This window comes from Stegastes partitus, unplaced genomic scaffold (genome assembly GCF_000690725.1).
Source record: "Stegastes partitus isolate 25-593 unplaced genomic scaffold, Stegastes_partitus-1.0.2 Scaffold295, whole genome shotgun sequence".
In the NCBI taxonomy this organism is placed as follows: Eukaryota; Metazoa; Chordata; class Actinopteri; family Pomacentridae; genus Stegastes; species Stegastes partitus.
Window position 1 is genome coordinate 100,107 of NW_007578026.1, and position 21,921 is coordinate 122,027.

Sequence of the window (21,921 nt, forward strand, 5' to 3'; positions counted from 1 at the left end):
GGGAGGCTGTGTATTAAGGCAATTTCCAGGCAGCTTCAGTGCAGCAGTGGGAGCAGTCTGCTGGGCTCGCTGAGGTGTGTCAGCTTAACACACAATGATATCTCGCTCCTTCTGAATGGAACCAAAGAGATGGTGCAGCCCTCCCGACTGAAAAATTCCTCATTCTGATCAGGTGCAGCGGTGGACGTCCTTGATGAAAAAGTAAACGCTTCTTTTTCGCGGCACTTGACCGTCTTAGTCACCACTTTGTGAAGGACTGCTAAATGTAAAAAAATGTAAATGAAAAATGTCATGCTGTTATGTCCTGACCTTGAATCATGCATGGATGTGCTGATGTGAATGTACACATATAGTGCAAATTCACCCCGAGGGCTGCTCGATATCTGGGTTGTGATTTTAATTCATACCTCTGCGCTACGCTTCTACCGCACACAGGAGCCACTATCAGAGAGATCAGCTAAATAAAACAGAGCACCCCCCATGTCTCTGTCACTTCACTCACACTGTGCATCAGAAGAGGAAGAAGAGAGGAACACAGATAAACCTACATTTAACACTACTTCCATTTTGTGCCCATTTCTATTGTGTTGTTGTATTAAAAAAAAACGACAGTCAAAAGCATACATACGCGCAGCAGCATACATGCATGCTGTTTTGCAATCGTTGCAACAGCAATCACCAATAACCAAAGGAAATGGCATCACACAGCACTACATGATGCACTCCTCCTGCACCCAATAACCTTCCTCTCACAGAGCACCATGATTCCTGTCAAATTCTGCTACACTCAAAAAAAAAAATCAAAAGGCAATATTTGCATTAGTAATCGTACACTCAGTTCTGAATGGGAAAATTGAGACTCTCTTTTAATCAAGAGTAATGCAGCCCTTGTACTCGCATACATACATACACACACACACACACACAGCTTCGCTTGTATGATGAATATACAGGGGCATAATGGGAGATTACACTGACACTTCTTCCATGCTAAATCTCTTTACTGCAGCCCCCGGTGAGATAAATATAGACACAACTTGGTAGCTCTCATTTTCTGTTGTTCCTCTCTTTCTCTGATTTCAAAGTGTAGGTTCTCACAGTCAACTGTTTGATGACTTTGTGATGGTGTCTGCCAGCAACGCCCGGCTAAAAAGGGCGAATGGAACGATAAGAATAATTATCGCTAATGAAAAGACTGTCAAAAAAAAGTTCCAACAGCCACAAGTTAACTTGCTAAAATGCTGACATACATAAAATTCTCATCTCTTTTGTTTTCTGCATACTCCTGCTGTTAGCAGCTCTTCCCACAGAATAGCACAGACAATGTATGGGATATCTGAGAGGGGCTTCCCTAACATCGACCACAGGACTGGGCTTTTGCAAGCTCTCTGATGTCCAATATATGACTGTCCCAACACTATCAAAGCACAATATCCAGTTTCAAAGTATTCAAATGCACTGGTAGCAAAGCAGGTGGCAGATCTGAAGTGTCAGCAGCTCTGGCAACTGCATTTCTACCACTATGGGAATTGTTCGCAATACCGTCTTTTCTGTTTCATGGCCAGTTCTGCAGCCTGACCGACTATATTTGGAAACCAGATGGTGTGCAAGACCAACTAAACTGTGTCTTCTTCTCCTATACATTTGAAGGATTACAACTGCTTACTTGTGGTTTTCCTTACTCTCTATAGAGCTTCACGAGAGGGTGGATCCACATATAGTCTGTTAAAATATGCAAAAAAGCATATAGAGGCTTGCAAAGACTACACCAGAGTAAAGCCTCATTCTCAGTATATACGTTGACTGCTTTACATATGTAGTATCCTGGAAGACAACCTGGCGGACACACAATCTTACTGTCCAAATCAGCTTTACAGATTTGTTGTGTAACACAGTTTTAGCTTGTTACCAATTTTTTGTAACTTTTTTTTAAAATCTTACTTGTAAAACAATCATATTTGTGGTTCATGTTTAGACTTCCTGTTCAAAATATTAGGTACACAAACTGAGAACTAAGTAAACTGTTGGCAAATCTTGATTCTGTTTCTTGTTGTCATCTGACACAGGGCTGCATAGCACCATCAGTATTTTGTGCTTAGCGTAAAAGACTGGACTGAAACCAAGACACCTAGACTTTCAACTCACACAAATTTCTCAAGTTCTCTAATAGTGCTTGTTCCAGAATAATATTGGCTTTCCTGGTTTTCCCTGGTGCCTTACCTACCAACGTTCCAAGTCTGACATAAATTCATGTTAAAAAAAAATTGCTGTTACTTTTTTTTTTTTGTTCAATTTAACCCTGAAAATCTTAAATCTTGAAAAAAAAACAACTCATCTGACACACTTTTCAATCACAGACCAAGAAACCTCTAAAGAGGTGTCATGCCTATGACGCTGTCATGACTAAGTCTGAACAACAAAATCACTTAATCAGGTACAACCATTGACTGTATATAAAGATGGACAAACCCTGTATGACGCCGGTTTCCTGAAGAGAGGTTTTAAAGCTCAGTGTGGTGGCTCTGGCTGTTGCCGTCTTGGCAGTGCCTGACTCCCTCTAACTCCCAGCTAATCCAAAAATGAGCGTAGAGGTGGAGCACGATGGTGGAGCTAATGCGGGCCATGGACTGTGCTGTGATGGCACATACCTGTCACCCACAGTGGCCACACCCTTAATTATGTATAACTTCAAGCCCTAATACGATTTAAATGTGTGCTGTGAAGTTGGGCATTTTAACATGGCGGTCAAAGAGGACTGACTCACGCTTGGAGCTGGCCTTAAGTGGCCATTCGTGGAATTGCGGTTTTTTGGCACTTCCTCGTTGGCTTCATTTTTCAACCCTGGATGTTGATGCTTGGGTACAGCTGATATATATTTAGCAAGTGAAGGACACTAGTGAAAAAGAACAAATCTAACATATATTCTTTACTATACATCATGCAGAAACTATACTTACACAATGCACCCATGGGGGCATTAAATGTTTTAATGTTACTAAATCTGTCATGAAACCAGAAACTACATAGGACTTGCGGCACATTTAAGCGAGCAGTGCTGTGGTGAACTGTGACAGTGATAAACAGCAGCAGCTCTTCTTAGAAAGGTTCCAGCATAAAAGGAGGTGTTGCAGCAGCAAGCGTAAAGAGATGCATGGCCTCAGTCATTTCTCTCCTGGCTGACTGACCTGGGACTGGAGCAGAGCAGTGATCAACGATCACGACTGCTGACCAGGGAAGAAAGGGGGTGGGGGGTGGGGGGGACACACAAGCGTTACCAAGGCAACAGAGACATTGTGTTAAACATGCTCGTCACGGTGATTGAAGAGTGTCTCTGTGTAGGAATGAGCTGCTCCAATATGTGTCTTTGTATGTGACAGTGAGCTGCAGCTTGACGTGAATGTGTTTGAAGACAATTAATGTTCCTGCTGTGCTCTGTGAGCGTTCAGTGATGTGTGCTGCATGTATACACTGTGCGATTGTTTACAGCACGTCTGTTGTGCTCTGACTCTATACCACGTCCTTGCATTATACATTGAGACTTTCTACTGCGTATCTAAAGGTGTTTAAGTGATTGCGCCTGCTTTGAGAGTGTTGAGATGCGTTCCAAAGTGTTTATGTCACTAGCATCCAGCATACATTTCTATACAGGCAGAGCTTTTGTTCTTTGTCCCCGTGTTTAAACAGCAGACGATTGCTGCTAAACTTCTATGCTAATAACAGGGTCAGCTATGTTTCCGTAGCGCTTTATAACATGAATCACACGTCACCGCCAGCTCACCTTTCCTGTTTTTGTCTGCCTTGTGTTACAAGATTAAAAAACACTGGAAGTGGTGGTAAAGTCTGCCAAGAAACTGGCATGTTATTGCCAAAGTACTGTAAAGAATGATAAGGATCAGTGGTGAGACAGAGCTGATCCAGGTTCCATTTAAACAACAAAACAGATCATATTTGTATGAAATTACTGCTACGCCTGGGGGACCTTGTTATTTCAAATTCCACTGTTAAGTTGGCTGCCAGCATATCTCACCAATAAACTTTGGACTACTTAAAACTACTATTTAGATCCAGACTGTGTTTCAGCATTTTAGTCCAAGAGTTTGCCTTTTTCTAAACTTTTTTTTTTTTTTTCCCAGTTTCCTCCCACATGATTAATGTTTCTTCAAAACTGTGGACTCTGTGACATGCGTGTGAGTGTGTCCCTCTCCCTTTCTGCAACACAAAGAGGGCAGATTCACAGCAGACATAGCAACAAGCCCTGATTGGCTGAGGGGCGTTAGTACAGTTCCAGCTGAGGAGAACCCTTCTTCTGTTTTGTGAACTCAGCTGCTATTATTCTCCCACTGCCAGCAAACAAACACTCACTCAACTGAGACTGACACACCACCTTGCCCTTTGTCTCACACCCATTATTGTTGGCCTTAAACAGAGCTGTTGTTTAGCAGCGTAGCAACGCGCATGCTACTGAAATCGCACAGTAAACAAGCTCTGAGCTTCTGGAAAAAACTTCTCATCGTGAAGCATAAGTGGACTCGGAGAAGCGACATAAAAACCTCATTTCAGCCGACGTGGAAAAAGTTAACCTATGTTTTTTTTTCTGACTTGGTTCAGAGCTGCTATGTCTATTAACTTCTTTCACTTGGGTACTCACATGTCCTCATATCTATTTCCATACATCATTAAGGTTGGGCAAGTCAGATTCCTAAATCTTGTTGTATTTGGCTATTGAGAAAAAAAATGTATGTAGAATTGGTATGCCAGCTTGTTGAAACCCACACCTACTATAGCAAACTTCTGATAGGTTCATGCACATAAATTCCCTTTAATGCATTTGTCCTGTGGAGCTTTCTAACAGCACTAGGTCAGCACTGTATGATGAATGCACCCGTAACAATAGCAGTTTATCAGGGTTAAGTAACCACGGTTGAAAGACGAGCCATGAGTCTGCAGGAAATCTCCGGGTGGAAATTTGCACACTCTTGGCCAACTCCTGACCACAAAGGTGTAAATTCAAATGCTAATCCTGTTGGGACATCATAGGTTAGGAATGAGATGCAGTATGCGCTCCTCATCTTCAACAACCATAGCAACTGAGGTCCTTGAGTGAGGTACTTAAACCCCCCCCATTATTCAAATGAGCTGCTTGGTGGCTAAAAGCAGACGACTGGTTACACTGGACAGCTTTCAGGTGTAAATACATCACGCTGAGTAAATGTCAAGCGGGGGTAAAGCTAAAAACATACAGCATGTGTTGTGAACGTCTCCTGTGATGACAAATGTCTCCACTCTTATAAGTACAGGCAAATCAACATAATGACGTAGGCATGTTTGTGGCTAAAAGGAACTGCAGCATATGCGCAATTTACTTTTTTAATCACACCTTTCTATCACAACCCCCTCTCATCGTTCCTGAAATACCAGTGATACTATCTTCAGAGGTGTGCTTTGCCCCCTGCAGTGCCCTTTTTGACCTTATTTGCAAATTTTGTAGCCAGGGGCCCCAAAGCCCGTTATTCAGGCAAGAGTGGTTGTTTGCAAACTCATTGTCTTGCTAATACCTGTTGCGTAACATGAATTCGAGTGGAGTGAGTACAGCAGGACTGGATAAGGCGGCCAAAGTGGGAATTACTAAATCCCAGTGAAGCCAACAGTTATGCAGACCTGCCTATAGGTTCAGTTTCTCATTGTTATATTTTCATTTTATAAAAGTACCATAAAGTACTGAATGCACTTTTTGATATGCACTGGGGGAAAAAAAAGCAGAAATAAGATGTTCTTCATAAGAATGACAATTTCAAAGATGATCATTTTAAAAGTTCTCCTCATTTCTACTCTGTCTCTTACTTGACTGCGACATTTTTAATTTCTGCAAGCTGACTCCTGGTAGCCACAGGACACTAGGGCAGTAGGACAACCCAACCTCTCTCTGTAACCGGAGAAGCCCTGTCCAACATGAATGCACAGGCCTTTGACCTATCCACTCCTGCTGATGCCAATTTCAAGAAAGCGGAGTCCAAATTGCGCAACCCGAGCTCCAAAGGCTGCATGAAAAGTGTGTCAGACTGATTTGGTTGGTGACTGGAATTAGCCACTTGGGACAAAGAAGCACAGGGCTTAAGTTTTGAAACAGCTACAAAAACCCTTCACCTTATTCTTGGCAGAACTGCACTGAATGATTAACCTGGTATGGGAGGCCAAGGTTACCGCTACCTGACCCCAGATTCAACAGTTCTAATTAACAGCATCTTACCACATCAAAAACAAACACCTAATCTTTTGAAATCAGCTGAGTAAAGGGGAAAAAACAGGATAGAGTGACCGTCAGCTGGTTTGCTGGGAGGATGGAGCAATGCTAGGGGTGATAGGGGAATCGCCTGACTCAATACTGAGTCTGCTAGTTGGCCTGAAAAGAGATGAGATGAGACAATGGAGAAAAGGAAAGGGGATAGTTGTGATGAGTCTCAAATTAACTTAACCTCACGCTGTTGTTAATAAACAATGTGCTTAACGTTTCCACAAAGAGCCCCCGAGGTGCTCTCCGTTAACAGAGACCGAGAGTGTGTGCATTTGTGTACGTGTATTCCATTGCTTTGAAAGAATAGGTCACATAAGAGAGATTATCGTGACAGAATCTAATCTAATCTTTAATTAGACTAATTAGTATCAGCAATCTTACAGCATGAACCAACAGATTTAGAAAGCAGGAAACTTATTTTTTTATTTCCATTGTCTTTAGCTTATTCTGTCTCCATACTACTATCAGACAATTCAATTTGGAATCAGCTATAGTGTTCTCTCTGTACCAGACCACAGCAACACACTGTCAACACGGGAACACAGAAACAGACGAGGTGTGTGGTGTGTGAACCTGATTAAAGCGCCGCTTACGTAACACATCTTTGGAACCAAAGTTGTGCGGTGTCTGGTTACAGGCCTTAAAACCTGAAGAGGATCCAACCCTCTTCAGAGTTATTTGACACTGTCAAGTCTATAGTAACACTAACCAGTTGTCGGGAATCAGTAACATCTGACTCCGTTTTTATTGCCTTATTATTGAAGCACTGCTGACTGAGAGTTTGTGATATTTTGATGCAATGTCTGCACCGTTAAAAACATTATTCACACTCACGATTTTGGCTGCCCACAAATACAGGAACACGATCAGCTGTGATACTGACATTTAAAATGCTCTCTCCGCTCATAGAAAAGCCTAGCTGGCGTCAACCGTAGCCTGCATGTGAGACATTTGAGAATCATCTTAAAGATGCACTGAATCCAGGTGACGAGGAACCGTATTTTAAGTTTACTTTGATGCAAAGATTTGTACATTTAACAGGAAGGCAGCACAACATGGAAGTGAAAGCAGTGCTCTGAGTACACAGTCTTTTTGGAGTCTCTGGGTGGTGAAAGGATGTCTCCCAGAGACCCTGTTATTCTGCTGGTGGACTTCATGTAGGCAATGATGGAGAAACCTGGATGGGAATAATTGGGAGGAACAGTCTGTCTGACCCTAATCAGAGTGGTGTTTTGTTATTGGACTTCTGTGTTAGACATGGATAGCCCATAACAAACATTTGGTTGGAGGATAAGGTGGCATATAAGGGTACCAGAGCAACTTAGGTTGAAGGCCAATTTCGTGGTTGTATCATCAGACCTGCGGCCAAATGTCTCGAACACTCATGTGAAGACAGGAGGAAATCTGTCAACTGTTCACCACTTGGTACTGAGTTTGATGAAATCGTGGGGAAGACCACCAGACAAACTTGGTAACCTCAAACTAGCAGTGAATGTGACATGGAAACATCAAGTGAAGGACCCTTTTTAGTGGGATCTTCAATTACCACCTCTGGAAGAGTTTCTTGTGTCTCCCGTTGGGAGGTTGAAACCATGGAATCTGAGCTGGCCATGTTTAAAACCTCCATTACAGAGGCGGCTGTTAGAAGCTGTGATCAGAAGGTCATTGTTGCCCGTCATAGCAACAACCTAAGAACCCGCTGGGGAGACATCGGCTGTCAAGATAAAGAAAGAGGTTTTTCGATCTTGGTTGGCACAGGTGCCTCCTAAAGCAGCAGAAAGGTACTGGTTGGGCACAAAGGCTGCGGCAATCCCAGACTGAACAATTCAAGCTTGGGAGGAGTTGGGGGAGGCGATGAGGAAGAAGTTTCAGTTGGCCTCAGGGGAGCTCCGGCTGTGACTTAGGAAGGGAAAGCAGTATTCAACAAGGGGGAAGCACTGCTAGCCCGGACTGGAGACATATTCTCCTCTAAAAGAAATATGAGTATCTCCTAAACCCGACCAATACGTCTTCTGTGGAAGAGGTCGAGTCTGAAGACTCGGGGGACTGCTCAAACAAAACCATGGTAGAGTTCACTGAGTTGGAAATTCTTGAGTGGTTAAGCCTCTAAGTTGATAACATTCACCCTGAAATGCTGAAGGCTCTGGACACTGTCTGGCTGTCTTGGCTGACACTTCTCTTCAGTGTCACATGGACAACGGGGGCAGTGCCTGTTGAGTGGCAGACCAAGACGATGGTTCTCATTATAAAAAAGGGGGACTGGAGGGTAGGGTCCAGTTTTAGGGGTATCACCATCTATTAGCGGAAGAAAGCAAATGGACGGATGGATGGACATTTATTCAAACGTGAAAATGCCATGCTTTGTACCTAAAAATCAATAGATAATTGTGATAAATAATCATAATCTCAATATATAAATACATAAAAAAATATTGTGTTTATCATTTTGTCCGGATCTGTATCTGGAAAAACATATAATATAATATAATATAATATAATATAATATAATATAATATAATATAATATCTAACTATATATCTGTTCTGTAAAGCAAATTACTAAAAACACTCGAACGATCGGCTCACTATTGTGTAACTCAATGCATCACATAAAATATATCAAACATATCTACAAAACGTCTTTACTGAGCAATCAGTAGAAGTATACTGATAAATCTGCCGGGCCTTACTATCACCTGTTTCATTTTTCTGTTATAGATAGTAAGTCAAGCTAGCTCTATTTCTGTCAATATGCTTTTTCTCCATATAATATCAGCAGATAGTGGTGGTGGGGGTGTGAAGTGCTGAGGTGTTAAAGTAGCTGAAGTCTATTTGATGTGACTCAGAGGAGAGGAGAAAAAAAGAGAGGAGGGGAGAGGAGAGGAAGAAGATAGGACAAGTAGAAGAAGACCAGTGGAGCGAGGAAGTCAGAGAGAGAGAGGTTTCTCTCCTTATAGACCTCGTGGAATAGAAATAATCACACATCCCTTAACATACTCCTATCCAAACACTGCTGAGATTAACACGAAGCTGTCATTTTGGTTTTCCAGTTACAGAAATAACCAACATGGTGGAAGCATGACAAAGAAATACTCAAAACATTTGTGGAAGGCTTGAGTGCCTGTGTTTTTTCTTTATTATGTGGTTTCTGAGCAAACCATGTTAGTCCCACAGAACTTACAGCTTAACGCCAATCTTATTATGTCACATCAGGGATTAAAACTACGCGTGAAAGGAAAGATGCACTGTAGAGGACACCCAGAACTGACTGTTCAGGGAGATTAAGTCCGTATACAAGGAAAGATGGTTTGCATATTATCCTAAACCTATTCAGTCTGTTTTGCATTATTCTAAAAGCTTTTTATGAAAAGTTCAGGCCTTCAATTCAAGTAGTTCACTCAGACTTTTTGACAAACAAAAGCAAAACAGGAGACAAACTGAACAGACCAAAGACAGTCAGAAATAAAGACACAGAAATTGAAACGCACAAAGAGACGCCGACATCGTCCCCACAACACCACCACCACCCCCACCAAGAAAAATCACCAGGCCCAGATGGCTCTTCCTGTTCCTGCAGAGCTAGCTGTTGGTTGGCTACGAGGACCACAGGGCGGGAGGATGTGACGAACGCTCGAGGAATGACATCACTGGCTGGCTCAGTGGAACTCTGGCAGCAGTAATATGACCCATGCTGCTACTTACAGCTTCAGCCAGTCCAGCACCAAGTCTGGACTGTGTACTTTTGTGTTTCCATATAGTGTGTTAACAGCGAGCGATAATACAGAGTAGCTGTTCTAAATGTGTTTGCATGTTTTTATGTCTGCGTGTGTGCTCACTACAGAATGGCTTTAGTGACCTTAAACATTAAGACTATTTCTATATATACATTTAGGTATAGGGTAACAGCACACTTGCATACATGGCCAGATAAAGGGCTGCTGTGCTAAATAAAATGTTCCAGCATTATGTAAGAGCATTACCGGACTGGGAGGACTGGGCGCCCAATCCCATGCAGCAGCTAGGCTAGGCTACTTACAGTCAAATCTGTCACAACAGCATTGATTTAGGCTGATTACTCCTGGGGCCAGGATAGTAACTCACAGCTGAATGCCTACCCAGTATTGGTATTCATTGCGAAAGGCAGCTCTGAATGTTGCTGTACAATGAGAAGTCCAATATCCATGTTCAGTGGCGCTGGGTCAGCAAATGGCCGGCCGCGATGTTGTATTGCAAAGTCAATATGGAGAGACACTTATGTTGACTTAAACTAGTTGATGAAATTAATATAGATTATACAACTGCAAAAACATGAATATCTATGGAGAGGAACAAAGCAACTGGACTATGAAATAAATGTCAGTAATACAAAAGCAGGATTTATCACTCTGTGTATGTTTCTGTTGTTTTCAGTTTCCATCTGTCATATGACAGAATGCATTTCATGAATCACAGAAATATGGTACTACCAACCAGGACCTGTTGTGTCATTGCTGGGAATCTTGAGAACAGAGGCTTAGTAGCTAAATAAGTCAATCTAGAAAGGGAAAGAAGATACAGATGGACTCCAACTGTGTGAGGAGAGTAAAACAGAAGAGAGCACCTGTTGTGGCAGTGTCCTGCTGTGGGGCTAAATCACTGCCGAGGAGGAGGCAGAGACAACAGAGGACTAGACAGGTGCTGTATGGGACAACGCTGCGTGTCGCTCTGTGTTATCTGGATCTCTCGTCAGTGAGAGTGTATACTCTGATCCACTGGCAAGTGTCTGGGACATCTCAGGGCAGCTGTAATCTGGCTGAACGCACGGCAGAAGGCAGGCAGTGGTGTAAGATGGGTGGATGGGGGGGGGAGGTGGACTTGTGTGTTCAACTCCTCCTTCAAGGACTAACAGCTCCAAACAGGAAGCTCTGCCATACAAACACATTAAATAACATAACCGAGAGCAGAAGCAGAGCACTGAGGCTGGCCAGCTGACCAAGTCTCTCCAACATGACACGCTCTGAGATCATCTTAGTATACACTGTTTGAAGCGTGTCTAAAAAGGGGAGAGAGAGAGAACTGTGGCGGAGGGTATGAAGGTGGAAGAACTCGGTCACCATTTTTAGGTCATTGCTCATGTGTTTCTCTATATGACATCGTGAACAAATAAAATAGATTTTATTTGTAATATGTCATCAGTGATCTGGTAGTGAAAAAGGACCACAGTTGAGCAAAAACGGCCTATTTTATGGTGTAAACAATTCCAAAGTGGTTTTAAGTCGTGCAATGCTCGCTACACGCGGAGGCAACACACAAAAACAAAATTATGCCTTTATGGACACAAATAAAACCCAGCTTAACCACACCTCAGCTCTAACAGTTTGAAACCTAATACAACACACCGCGTTTGCTCCTACCGGTGTAAACAGGTCCCGAGTTTTCCATAGCTGCTCTTTATGGGACCTGTAAAAGCTGTCAGTTGAGCCACATGGTTCAACGGTACAGCGCTTATTAGGGCCAACAGCAATCTGTTGCATACTCACTCTCTCCTCACACCCGCATGCACTCACACACACATGCTGTCCTGACTCATAGCTCAACTCACAGAAAAACAAAAGGGTCAGATGACTCTGGTTAGGCCCCTGAGCAGAACATAAGTGCTGCTTTTCTCCCTTTATAACAAAAGCATGGTTCATGAAATGCCCAAAAGAGATGCTGCATGAACTTGAAGGAAAACTCTCTTTATTGGGAGTTTAAATTCTTTGTTGTCATCAGCAGCCGAGGTCTTTGAAGATCCTGCGTCTTTCTCTAAATACCGATCCTGCCAAACTCGGGGTATTAGCCGACAAAAGAGTCGTGACTAATAACAATGCTCATTTTTGTTTTTCAGTTCCAAATATTTACACCTCACTGTACCGACCCAATTAGTGTACGTGTGGACAGTCATGCGCAACCATTGTCACACCTCTCTGTAATTTAAATGATTTTGTTCTAGAAGCTTTATGAAATCTTTTTTTTTTTTTTTGACAGAAATATCTAAGAAACTGTGCTTAATTTGGAAAAGTCACATTGTCTTGATGTGGGATCTGTTTAATTGGGTCAACAACATCAGCACAAATACTGATCTGATATGTTGAATTTGACCGTCACCCGTGCCAGCAGCTCCCTCCCGATGTGATAAAGGAGCTACAGGAGGTCAGATTTAACAGAGTACTGATGTTATCACCTCAGCACCACCCAAACCCTTTGCCTGACTTTTCACACCTACCTGATCGGGAGGTCAGCCTTGTGCGACTTGTCATGCACATGTCTAGACTTGTTCAGCTCTCCACTTAAAAGCTAACACAGCCAGGCTCCCCTTGGAACCTTTAGTCAAGCATCAGAGCAGTGAACCTGCCTGCTCTCTGCTCAACTCGACCTTGCTGTGGTCCAGGCTACTGAGTAAACAGCTCCTCTCACCACTGCAGTCCCTTTCTCTGAGAGCAGGGAGCAGAAAGAGGCAGAAGAAAGAAGGCATCTGGCCTATAAGCAATCTGGTATCTCCACCACAGGAATGGTACAGTATGTTCCAAATAACAATAGCACCACAGTGTCTGCCAATCAAACTGGGAGCTACTGCTGTGGGGTAGCTTCTACTGCCACAAGCTTTCATAATTAGAACATAACAGTGAGCGAGCCAACCTGACATAGTAATAATCCATGAAGGGTGAAGAGCGGACGCACTGTAGTAATATGTCTCTGGCCAACAGTTGTCAATCTTTTGGCTCTTACAAGTCAGGAATACATACACTAATTATTTGTAAATCAATAGAAACAGCAGTGTGGTTTGTTGCTGTTCACAGTTGACCCAGCATGCTGTGCTGCATTATTAGACTATAATTACACTGTACTGTGTCAGTCAGTGTGCCCTTTACTCCGGCCTGTCACATCCCACAGATGTCTGGGTCAGTGCTTCTATATAAAGGGTCCTACTGGCAAGAAAAGACAAGGCAAGGCTAGGGTTAAAAGGCTATGCCCATGTAGGGCACATGTTTACTGTGTGTTGTGGAGTCCCATTATCAGCACATTGTGCTCAAGGAAGAGCCCACTCAGGCCAGTCAGCAACCTGACCGCCGTTTCATAACATATGCAAACACACAGACTATCCTTGATTGACTCGAGCTAATCTCATCACGACTGAAAACAGAGGTCCTTCACTGCTTCCAAGTATGGTGCTGTTTTGCTGTTGACAATGAACCAAGTGACCAAAACCCTGGATCACAAACAACCATGCACACTTAATCACTAAGTGAATCATTTAGCTTACACAATAAAGGAGCTTACACGAAAACTGCTGGCAATCGTGTCAGGGCAGATATTTAGGTACTGAGAGACCCTTCACAAATTAATGCAATAGTAAAATTTGCATAATCACACTGAAACAAACAAGGATCTCCCCTCTGTCCCTGTTTTACCTCTTGCTGCAGATAAAGCAAGCTGTAAACAGGTTGCAGAGCATACGGCAGGAGCCTTATTTCCACAACAGGGTGGGTGTCAAGAACATTTTGCAGCAGCCCTGTGCAGGAGACTGTCAAAACAAGAGCTACTGGAAAAGGGAACAGTATGAGGCATGCATCAGAGCAGCTTGCAGGCTAAATGTTGATGCAAAAATGAGGAAAAGAAAGAGCCGACATTTGTGTTGACCACTCCAAACTAGAGCAGCAAATGTGTGTTGTATATACATGTCCTCATTTACTCGGGTCAGGCTTTGTTAATTCATATAACCAGTGACCAGCTGTTACATAATTCTCTGGCCTGATTCTTTTCTCGGGGGAATGGGTACAGTCAGTCCACCAAAGCCGGAAATGCACAGCTTGCTTGCTTGCCCACACACTGACCAAGTCCACCCCAGAGATGTGTCTGTGTGTTCCTGGTGGCCCACATACCTCGCTCGGGCTTCATGTTGTCCAGTGTCATCAGGTTGCCTTCAGGGTCTCCTGCAGGATCTTCTCAGTCTTCTCCTTTTTCTATCACACACTGCCTCAACAGTAACACAACGGTGTCTGGATCCCCCAAACCCTCTGTGACTGATAGCTGCTGTATTAGCTAAGCAATAATATCAGCTGTGAAGCCTGTGTGTTGGTGCCAGCTGCCCCCTATCCAACAACAAAGCATTGCTTTGTTAGCATGCTACTGTACGCTTCCATCGAGTCGCACTGTATTGTCCCACTGACTAACACAAAGACAGCTGATAGCGAATGCCAGTTACAGTTAGGTAACCGAGTTGTCAATCTGTTTGCTAACCAGCAACCAATCTGATCACTAGTAATTTAACTAGCAGGCTGGCTACTCTTACAGCTCGTCTCAAATTCCACCACCTGAACCATAGTTAAGTCGCGATGCATGTCGGTGTCTCGGCTCTTGTAACTGCTGGCTCCTCACAACGATGCTGCCAGAACGAGGGGGGGATGCTAACTCAGCAGGGGCTAAGCTAGATAGCAAACTCAACCAACTACCTACTGTGTGGTTAAGCGTCTGCTGGTGACGACGACCTCCCGAAACATCCCAACCCCCAATGCAGCGCAGGTAGCCACGGCTCAGCTACAAACACCGATGACGGGCGGTCTCGGTATTTTCTGCTACGCCGAGAACATTTTCAACGAATCATTCTTCTCGGGAAAAAAAAATAATAACCGAGAATATCAGACAGCCCACTTTCTATCCATCCGCACGGCTCGAACCGTCGCCATCTACCTGGCGTCAGAAACGCCACCTGTGCTGACTTCCTTTGTGATCTTCATTAAAACTTTTCAAACCGACAACAAATAGCCACGACTCCGACCCGACGCTTCGGTAACGACGGCAACGTTTTCCGCGACCGTAAACCGAGCAGCAGTTGCTATCTTACCGCCGCCGAGCCAGCTGACTGCTAAAAAACTAGAGGACTGGGTCGATACTAATGTTATTCAGGCGAAAATGCAGATGAAAGGAACAGTGAGTCCTCCTAGTCGTGATGCTTACAGTCTGCCTCCCTCCTCACTGCTTGTCAAAACAGATCAGTGCAGCTCCAGTCACGTGTCCCAACAACAGCTCCACTCGTCACTTCCCTCTCGGCCAGCCTTGCATGAACTCGCAGCCATAGCAACCGCCAACTTAGAAGTGCTACGGAAACTTCTGAGGAAGACGCGTCGTGTCCGGCAAAAAAAAGCAACAACAAAGATTTAAGCACGACTTTAATTTAGTCCGTAACACTTTTGTGACATTACGGACGACAGACGTATGAGTGGAGAAAGACGAACAACAGAGGGGGAACTCTCTGCGCACTGATTGGTCAGTGGGTTCGGTGCGCGTTCACGTCCGCACGTGAGGGTTAAGTTTTTCTCTGTCGTGAACATTTTGTTCTGACGTGTTTGGAGCCAAAGATCGCGTGTCGGGTGAACCAGGGTAATACGCCCCCCACAGGAACAATGTCTCCTGTCTATTTCAGTATTTATGTAAATACATTGTGTACGCACTGATTACGGAACCGAGCCAAATAAATCTCAGCGGAGTGTAGATTTGTTATTATAAAACTACAGGCAAAATCTTAAAAAAGGGGCACCTTCCCCTTGAGTTAGCTTCACCTGAAAAATTAAAGTGAGATAACATAGAGTTAATATTTAAAGCTATTTGAACATTACCAATTAATTTAGAACTCATGTCGGGAAAAAAAGTAAAAACTGTAGTTTAATATCAGTTAAAATCCTGGTGCAAAAATAATCACAGGGACGCTAAGCTGATAGTAGCTGTTGCGTTTCCAGCGTCGGCATCCATATTGAGAAAGGATTACACATAATACAAGTCCGTGTTCACCGTATTTAATTCTTTTATAGCACCAGGAGAGAACATCAGTAGCTATGACGTTAGCTTCCCGCTGGAAAAAATAAAATACGCGGTGTTAAAGTGCAGTATAGTCAACAACAATCACGACATTTTACGACAGTCATGTAGGTATTTACGTCACAGGAAATAAGACGTATAACTTACAATGCTAATACATACAAACAAATGCACCGTATATATTGAATATGGGAGTGCATTAATTTCATGTAGAGTAACTCAGAAATAATTAAACATTGTAAATGAGAGAGTAAAGCTCAACAGTAGCAAACTATTCAAGCTAGCTTGTGCTGCAGCAACATAATAGTGCACATTGTTATTAGCTTAACCCACAGTTAGCTAGTTAGACTTTTAGACAGATAATGATATATTTTGCTAACTGTTGTTAGCGTTTATGTTATTGTATTATCTAAAAGTGCAAACAATATATTGCAAATCAATTATTAGCAGGGCTAGCTTATTGAAAACTAGCAATGTCCATGAGGGATTTTCTTCCCTCAAAAGTTAGTCTTTCACGTTCGCATATTACAGACATTGTGTTTGTAAGATTTTGTTCAAAATAATGAATAATGCCCGCACATGACTCAGGTTAACTGTAGAAAACAGTTTGTATATGAATATTCCTATGAAACAGCACAGATACTTAGCCCACCCCAGCTTACCCCTGTATTTTTTATTATGAACATCTTTGGTACACAAGAAGACTGCTTCATTAAACACATTTAGAGGAAATTTAAGTCATAGGGAACTCCAAATTTATCATGATAAAACTAACTATAAAATCTTGAAAAGTGGGAAATCTTTCAAGTGATTTTCCACGACCCGACTCCGGATAAGCGGGAGAAGATGGATGGATTTTTATGGGTACAGTTAGTTAAGAATATAATTAACCTTACGTTTAAATTTAATGTTGTCCTGACTTTAGCTGCTAAATAGATGTTAGATAATGCGTTTCCTAATTATTTTTGATTAATACAAAACCCCAGTCCACTCCAGCTAATTGGCCTTTTAGACATATAAAAATAGATACATTTTTTAACTGCTGGTGAACTATAATTATCTGCCTTCCATGATGATGTATGTAAATCATCAGATATGTAGGTCTGAGGATTGAAAATCATTGATTTCCATTAGGGGCATCTACTTTCAAAGATCCTCCTCTGACACTTTAACATAAAAAAAATAATAGTTTTTTTTTTGTTCAAGCCAATGTATAACCTTCCACATGACTCTCACTGTACTCTTTGTAAATGCATATTCCTATAAAACACAGAGCCTTATTTTGTACTGATAGTATGATTATACATCAAAACACCTTCAGGCCACTATCATCAAAGAAAATACCTGAAATGAAAGCTGACTAGATCTAGTGAATGGGAGAGGATTTATGTGAGGTACCACCTTACCTCAATTTACCCTATATAATTAGGGTAATGCTGTTATTTGTTCTAAAGTCCAAACTCGCTGGCAGACCTCCACAGAAATCCACTAAGGATTTCCTGGTACACACACCACACAAGGATTCTTACAGAGAATTTGTTGTGTGATTTCTAATATAAAATAAAATCATGCAGAAAAAAAACAGCCTGATTTGCTTCTCTCCTCAACAAAAGAAGACTTCAGTAGGTCAATACCTTGTAATAATAATGGACTATTCTTAAACAGAAAAATCTGTATGTTATAAGTTACAAGGTCAAAAATTCAAACAACAATAGACCCATGCTGACTCAGCCAAGAATATTGGAAACATGACAATGAAAACCTTTAACATCCACTAACTGTCACCAGTTGCCAGCCATTTTAATTTAGAGTGCCACATAAAAAAAAAGCAGCAACAACAAACACATAGGGTCAGGTTTAGTTAGCAGTGATGTTTTACATGTGAGCATGTCTGTCTAAGTATGAAAACACAATGAGAACTGCTTACCCATCAGTGCAGGATGTGGTGTGTTGTCAATCTGGTGCAAACAGAAGAGCACTGAGGAAAAGCTCTTTGATTTAATCTCTCCCCTGATGAAACCTCTTGGAACAAAGGCAAAGGCCACAGTGAGGACACTGGTGTGTGCTTCACAAATCTGTCTGACAGCTGCATTTGCACTTTGAGTGTTACTATTGTAAGCTGCACATAGATTCAACAGACTGGGTTTTAGTTTAGTTAGAAGTTACTAGTAAGATATTTGGGATAAACTCCTGTAGAATTTCAAAAGGTTGTAGCTTATTATTGTAAGAGGAGGCAAACATCAAGAGAATAATTAATGCTTATCAAACTATTTGTCTATTGATTAGAAATTGAGTTGTGCTTTGTCCCTGATACCAGCCACCACTGCCAACGAATGTGGGTCATAAAGTCCACAACAATGCAAACACCAGTTGATTAAGAGCTTTTATCTGACAGAGGAGCAAAGTTTACACACGTGTAAGGGCAAAGCTGTTGTTCATAGTAGGTCAAATACTGCACCCATCACTAAACCAGCTCTGTCTGCCTCTGTACCAATAAATTACAATCACAAGTCTCTCTCAGTGGGTCATGGGTTACAAAAACGATGTATAAAAACTAACAGGACATACATGTAGGCTACATATATAACAGGAAATATAATTAATAAAGGTTAAAGGGAAAATCTTCTGTTACTGAAGCTGCAAATTTCATTTAAAATTCACCATCTGCTTGGTGTGTAGCTCCTCTGAGTTGCACTGCTGTTCTAATATACTTCTCTGTTGGTTTCTGCAACCAGCCAATCACAGTCACAGTTAACCTTGAGACGAAGGGATGTTTTAATTGCAACAATCAAACGAAACTCAGCTGACACATTACGCACAGCAGTTTGCAATACGCCACAAATTCCTGCAACACACTTGAAACTGCAGTTAGTGGGATGATGTAATTGAGAAAAAAAAAATCCTAGAGCTAATAGTAGCAACTTCTCCAGAGCCATGAGGATACCCCTGCTGAGTTTAAAGTGTTACGGGGGGCATTTCCAAAATCCCGCATTCATATAAAGCTCATTCAGATTTAATGTTGGAGCCCATGTCAGTGATTCAGTGTTAATGAATTAATTCAGTGCCTGATGCTCTGAGTTCCAGTATAAAGAGACAATTGTCTTTGTTGCTAATCAGAGATTATCGAAATGAACAGTGGGTGTAAATAATTTTTTAAATTCGATTCTTTTAAAGACCGTTATTACCGCATAGAATGGTGTTTGTGAAAATGCATGTCACAGCACCATCTAGTGACAGGATACAACTAATGCAGCAGCTGAAAAGAAAACATCTATCTATCTGTCTATCTATCTATCTATCTATCCATCTATCTATCTAGTTTTAGAGTTACAGTTAAATTATATCATGGTTTTGTTGGCAAAAGCAGAATATTTTTTCCACAGTCGTTTGTCCCATAACCAAGCTGGGGTTAGACAATATGTAACAACCGATGGTCTACTAATGGGTGGGTTTTTAGGGTTTTAGGACCAAAAACAGAGGAAATAATGGAAAAAATCTATTTACTTCACTTTACTGTTGTGTTGCTGAGTTTAATCAATTCAGTTACTGATGGGCTGAAGTGTTAATGTCTCTGCTTGGCGTGATTAATGTGTACTTCTCTGCCACTGAAGGAAAAATAAAACAAGGCTTAAAATGATCCAAATACTGTTGCTGATGATGTGATTATTTAATAGCCTACATTACCTTGTTTTTTTCTGCACTTTAGCACTCAAATCTGGCTCACTATTTGCAGCAACACTGGAGATTCTAAGGAAATGAATTTGTGGTTCTAGTGCGTTTGGTGCTATCCATATTTTATCTGTTGGTACATACATTCATTACACTGTGGATGGGAAAAGCTGACCCTTAATTGCAGTATATAAACAAATGGAGCGGAGAGTTAGTTCATGCAAAGTAGCAGCACCTTTTTGTGGGATTCTGATTCTTTTCAATACTTTACCAATTTATTATACAAATTAAATGAGATTTTCAAACCACTTTGTTTTTTTTTAAAAGTTAAGAAAATATAATGTAATTGATTATTATTTGAAACGACATATAAAGATGATAATTCAAGATTTTTTTTAAGAACATACTTTTGTGTATTCTAAGAGGAGGTGCATGCTGTTCTAATGAACCCTCTGACCCTGAACAGCATTTACTAAAACAATACACTCTGATCTTCTGAAGTTACTTGTCATGCAGGTTCCCATCCAAGACAGGCTTGTATGCCTGCGTGTCTCGTCCTCTACTCCCTTATCTGATTTGAAGTTTTATTGATTCAATTTGCCTCTCTGAGCAAGAAAGGACAAAACCCTCACATCAAAAATAACAGTAATAATACAAGAGCCATTTTCAGAAGCTGGAAATACCAACAGTTTATTTTCTACTTTTTGTGACTACAGAAATGTTGAAACATTTGAACACTGAAAAAAGCTGGATGACATCATCACTTGCTTCTCAATTTTCTTTCTTTTTTTTTTTTTCATTTGCTTAGCAATCACAACAGATGATATTGCACGGCACTGAGAAAGCAGTAGCAAAGCCTGGGAAACAGCAATGACAAATCAAGTCATGAGACATGGAGTTATACATCTGAGAGTAACACCAAAAGTATTGCCTCTCTGGCATACGCGCACACACACACACACACACGCACACACACTCACACACGCACTTGCACGCACACACAGACTGAAAACTGAAGAAGCATTGTGAGTTGAGAAGGAGGTCTAAAAGAAAAAAGGTTGACAAGAGCACAAGGCTGACAAGAGCAATGAGATTTCATTTTGAAATGCAAAATGAACTTCTACTGTAATCTATTCCTAAATGTCTATGACAACAAATATGCTTGTTTATCAAAACCCTTCAAGCATCTTTGTGTATGAATAGCTGGAGGACACCCCTCTGCGGGTGAGAAACTAGTTCCCCAGCGTAAGAGATCCAGATGATTGTCTTAGGCGCTGCAGTATTGTTATGAGACTTGTAGCCAAGCTACCCATCATATGGGAACTCCTTATGGACAGAATAAATAATAGATCATGTAAAAATAGGAAAACATAGGTCCACATTGTATCATCCATTCCTTCATTAAAACAGGTCTTTATAAGTAAAATGTAAGCACCTGTACTTTACTGAAGAACTTACACATTCTCCATCTTATGACATAATGACTGCATAACATCCTGATGTAGTCTGTCATGGACGTTTGGGTGATGACCTTCAGTCCTTGGAGACTCTGTGCTGTCTGAGCATGACAGAGAGGAAACAGTACTCACAGTATGGCCTCTGATAACCTACTGTTGTGATGTGCACCGATCAGCCGCACACATGCATACAGACCAGCAAACAGCATGACAATATGCAGTACAAACACATTGGACAATGGACTAAAGAGATACATGCAAATGAACACACTCACAAAACTCGCATACCTCAGCAGTACTTGACATCTGAGTTGCACACTCGCATCCACCGACAGAAAAAGAAATGAGCAGTCCAAGTGATCATCCCCACACACACTCACACACGGATTCCTTGGTAAGGTTCTTTGCAGTTTTATTAGACTTTGCTTATAGTCATTACACGAGTACGTACCAAAAGAACAGATACTAGATGGAGCAAGGCGGCAGTGCCACGGCAATAAAAACAGACCCAGCTCCGTGGCACAGCCCCTGGCAGACCGGCTGCCCAGCCTACGCTCCACCTCACTCTGTGTATGAGACAGCAAAGTGAGCTGGGCTTGCAGCCCTCGTTTCAAATGCTTCAGATTGTACATTGACCAGGAGATTCCCCACATGGTAGAGTTAGCTTGCC

At 41.9% G+C, this 21,921-nt stretch overlaps 1 protein-coding gene across 1 annotated transcript in view; it reads right to left on the bottom strand.

Moving 5' to 3' along the window:
- The window catches only part of atosa (atos homolog A), a 30,819-nt gene extending 15,540 nt beyond the window's left edge, over nt 1-15,279 (bottom strand). Inside the window, exon 1 of the mRNA XM_008283018.1 lies at nt 14,193-15,279. Coding sequence (XP_008281240.1) covers nt 14,193-14,223 — 31 coding nt within the window. The 5' untranslated portion in view covers nt 14,224-15,279. The remainder of the gene's footprint in view (nt 1-14,192) is intronic.
- Between the last annotated feature and the right edge of the window lie 6,642 nt (nt 15,280-21,921).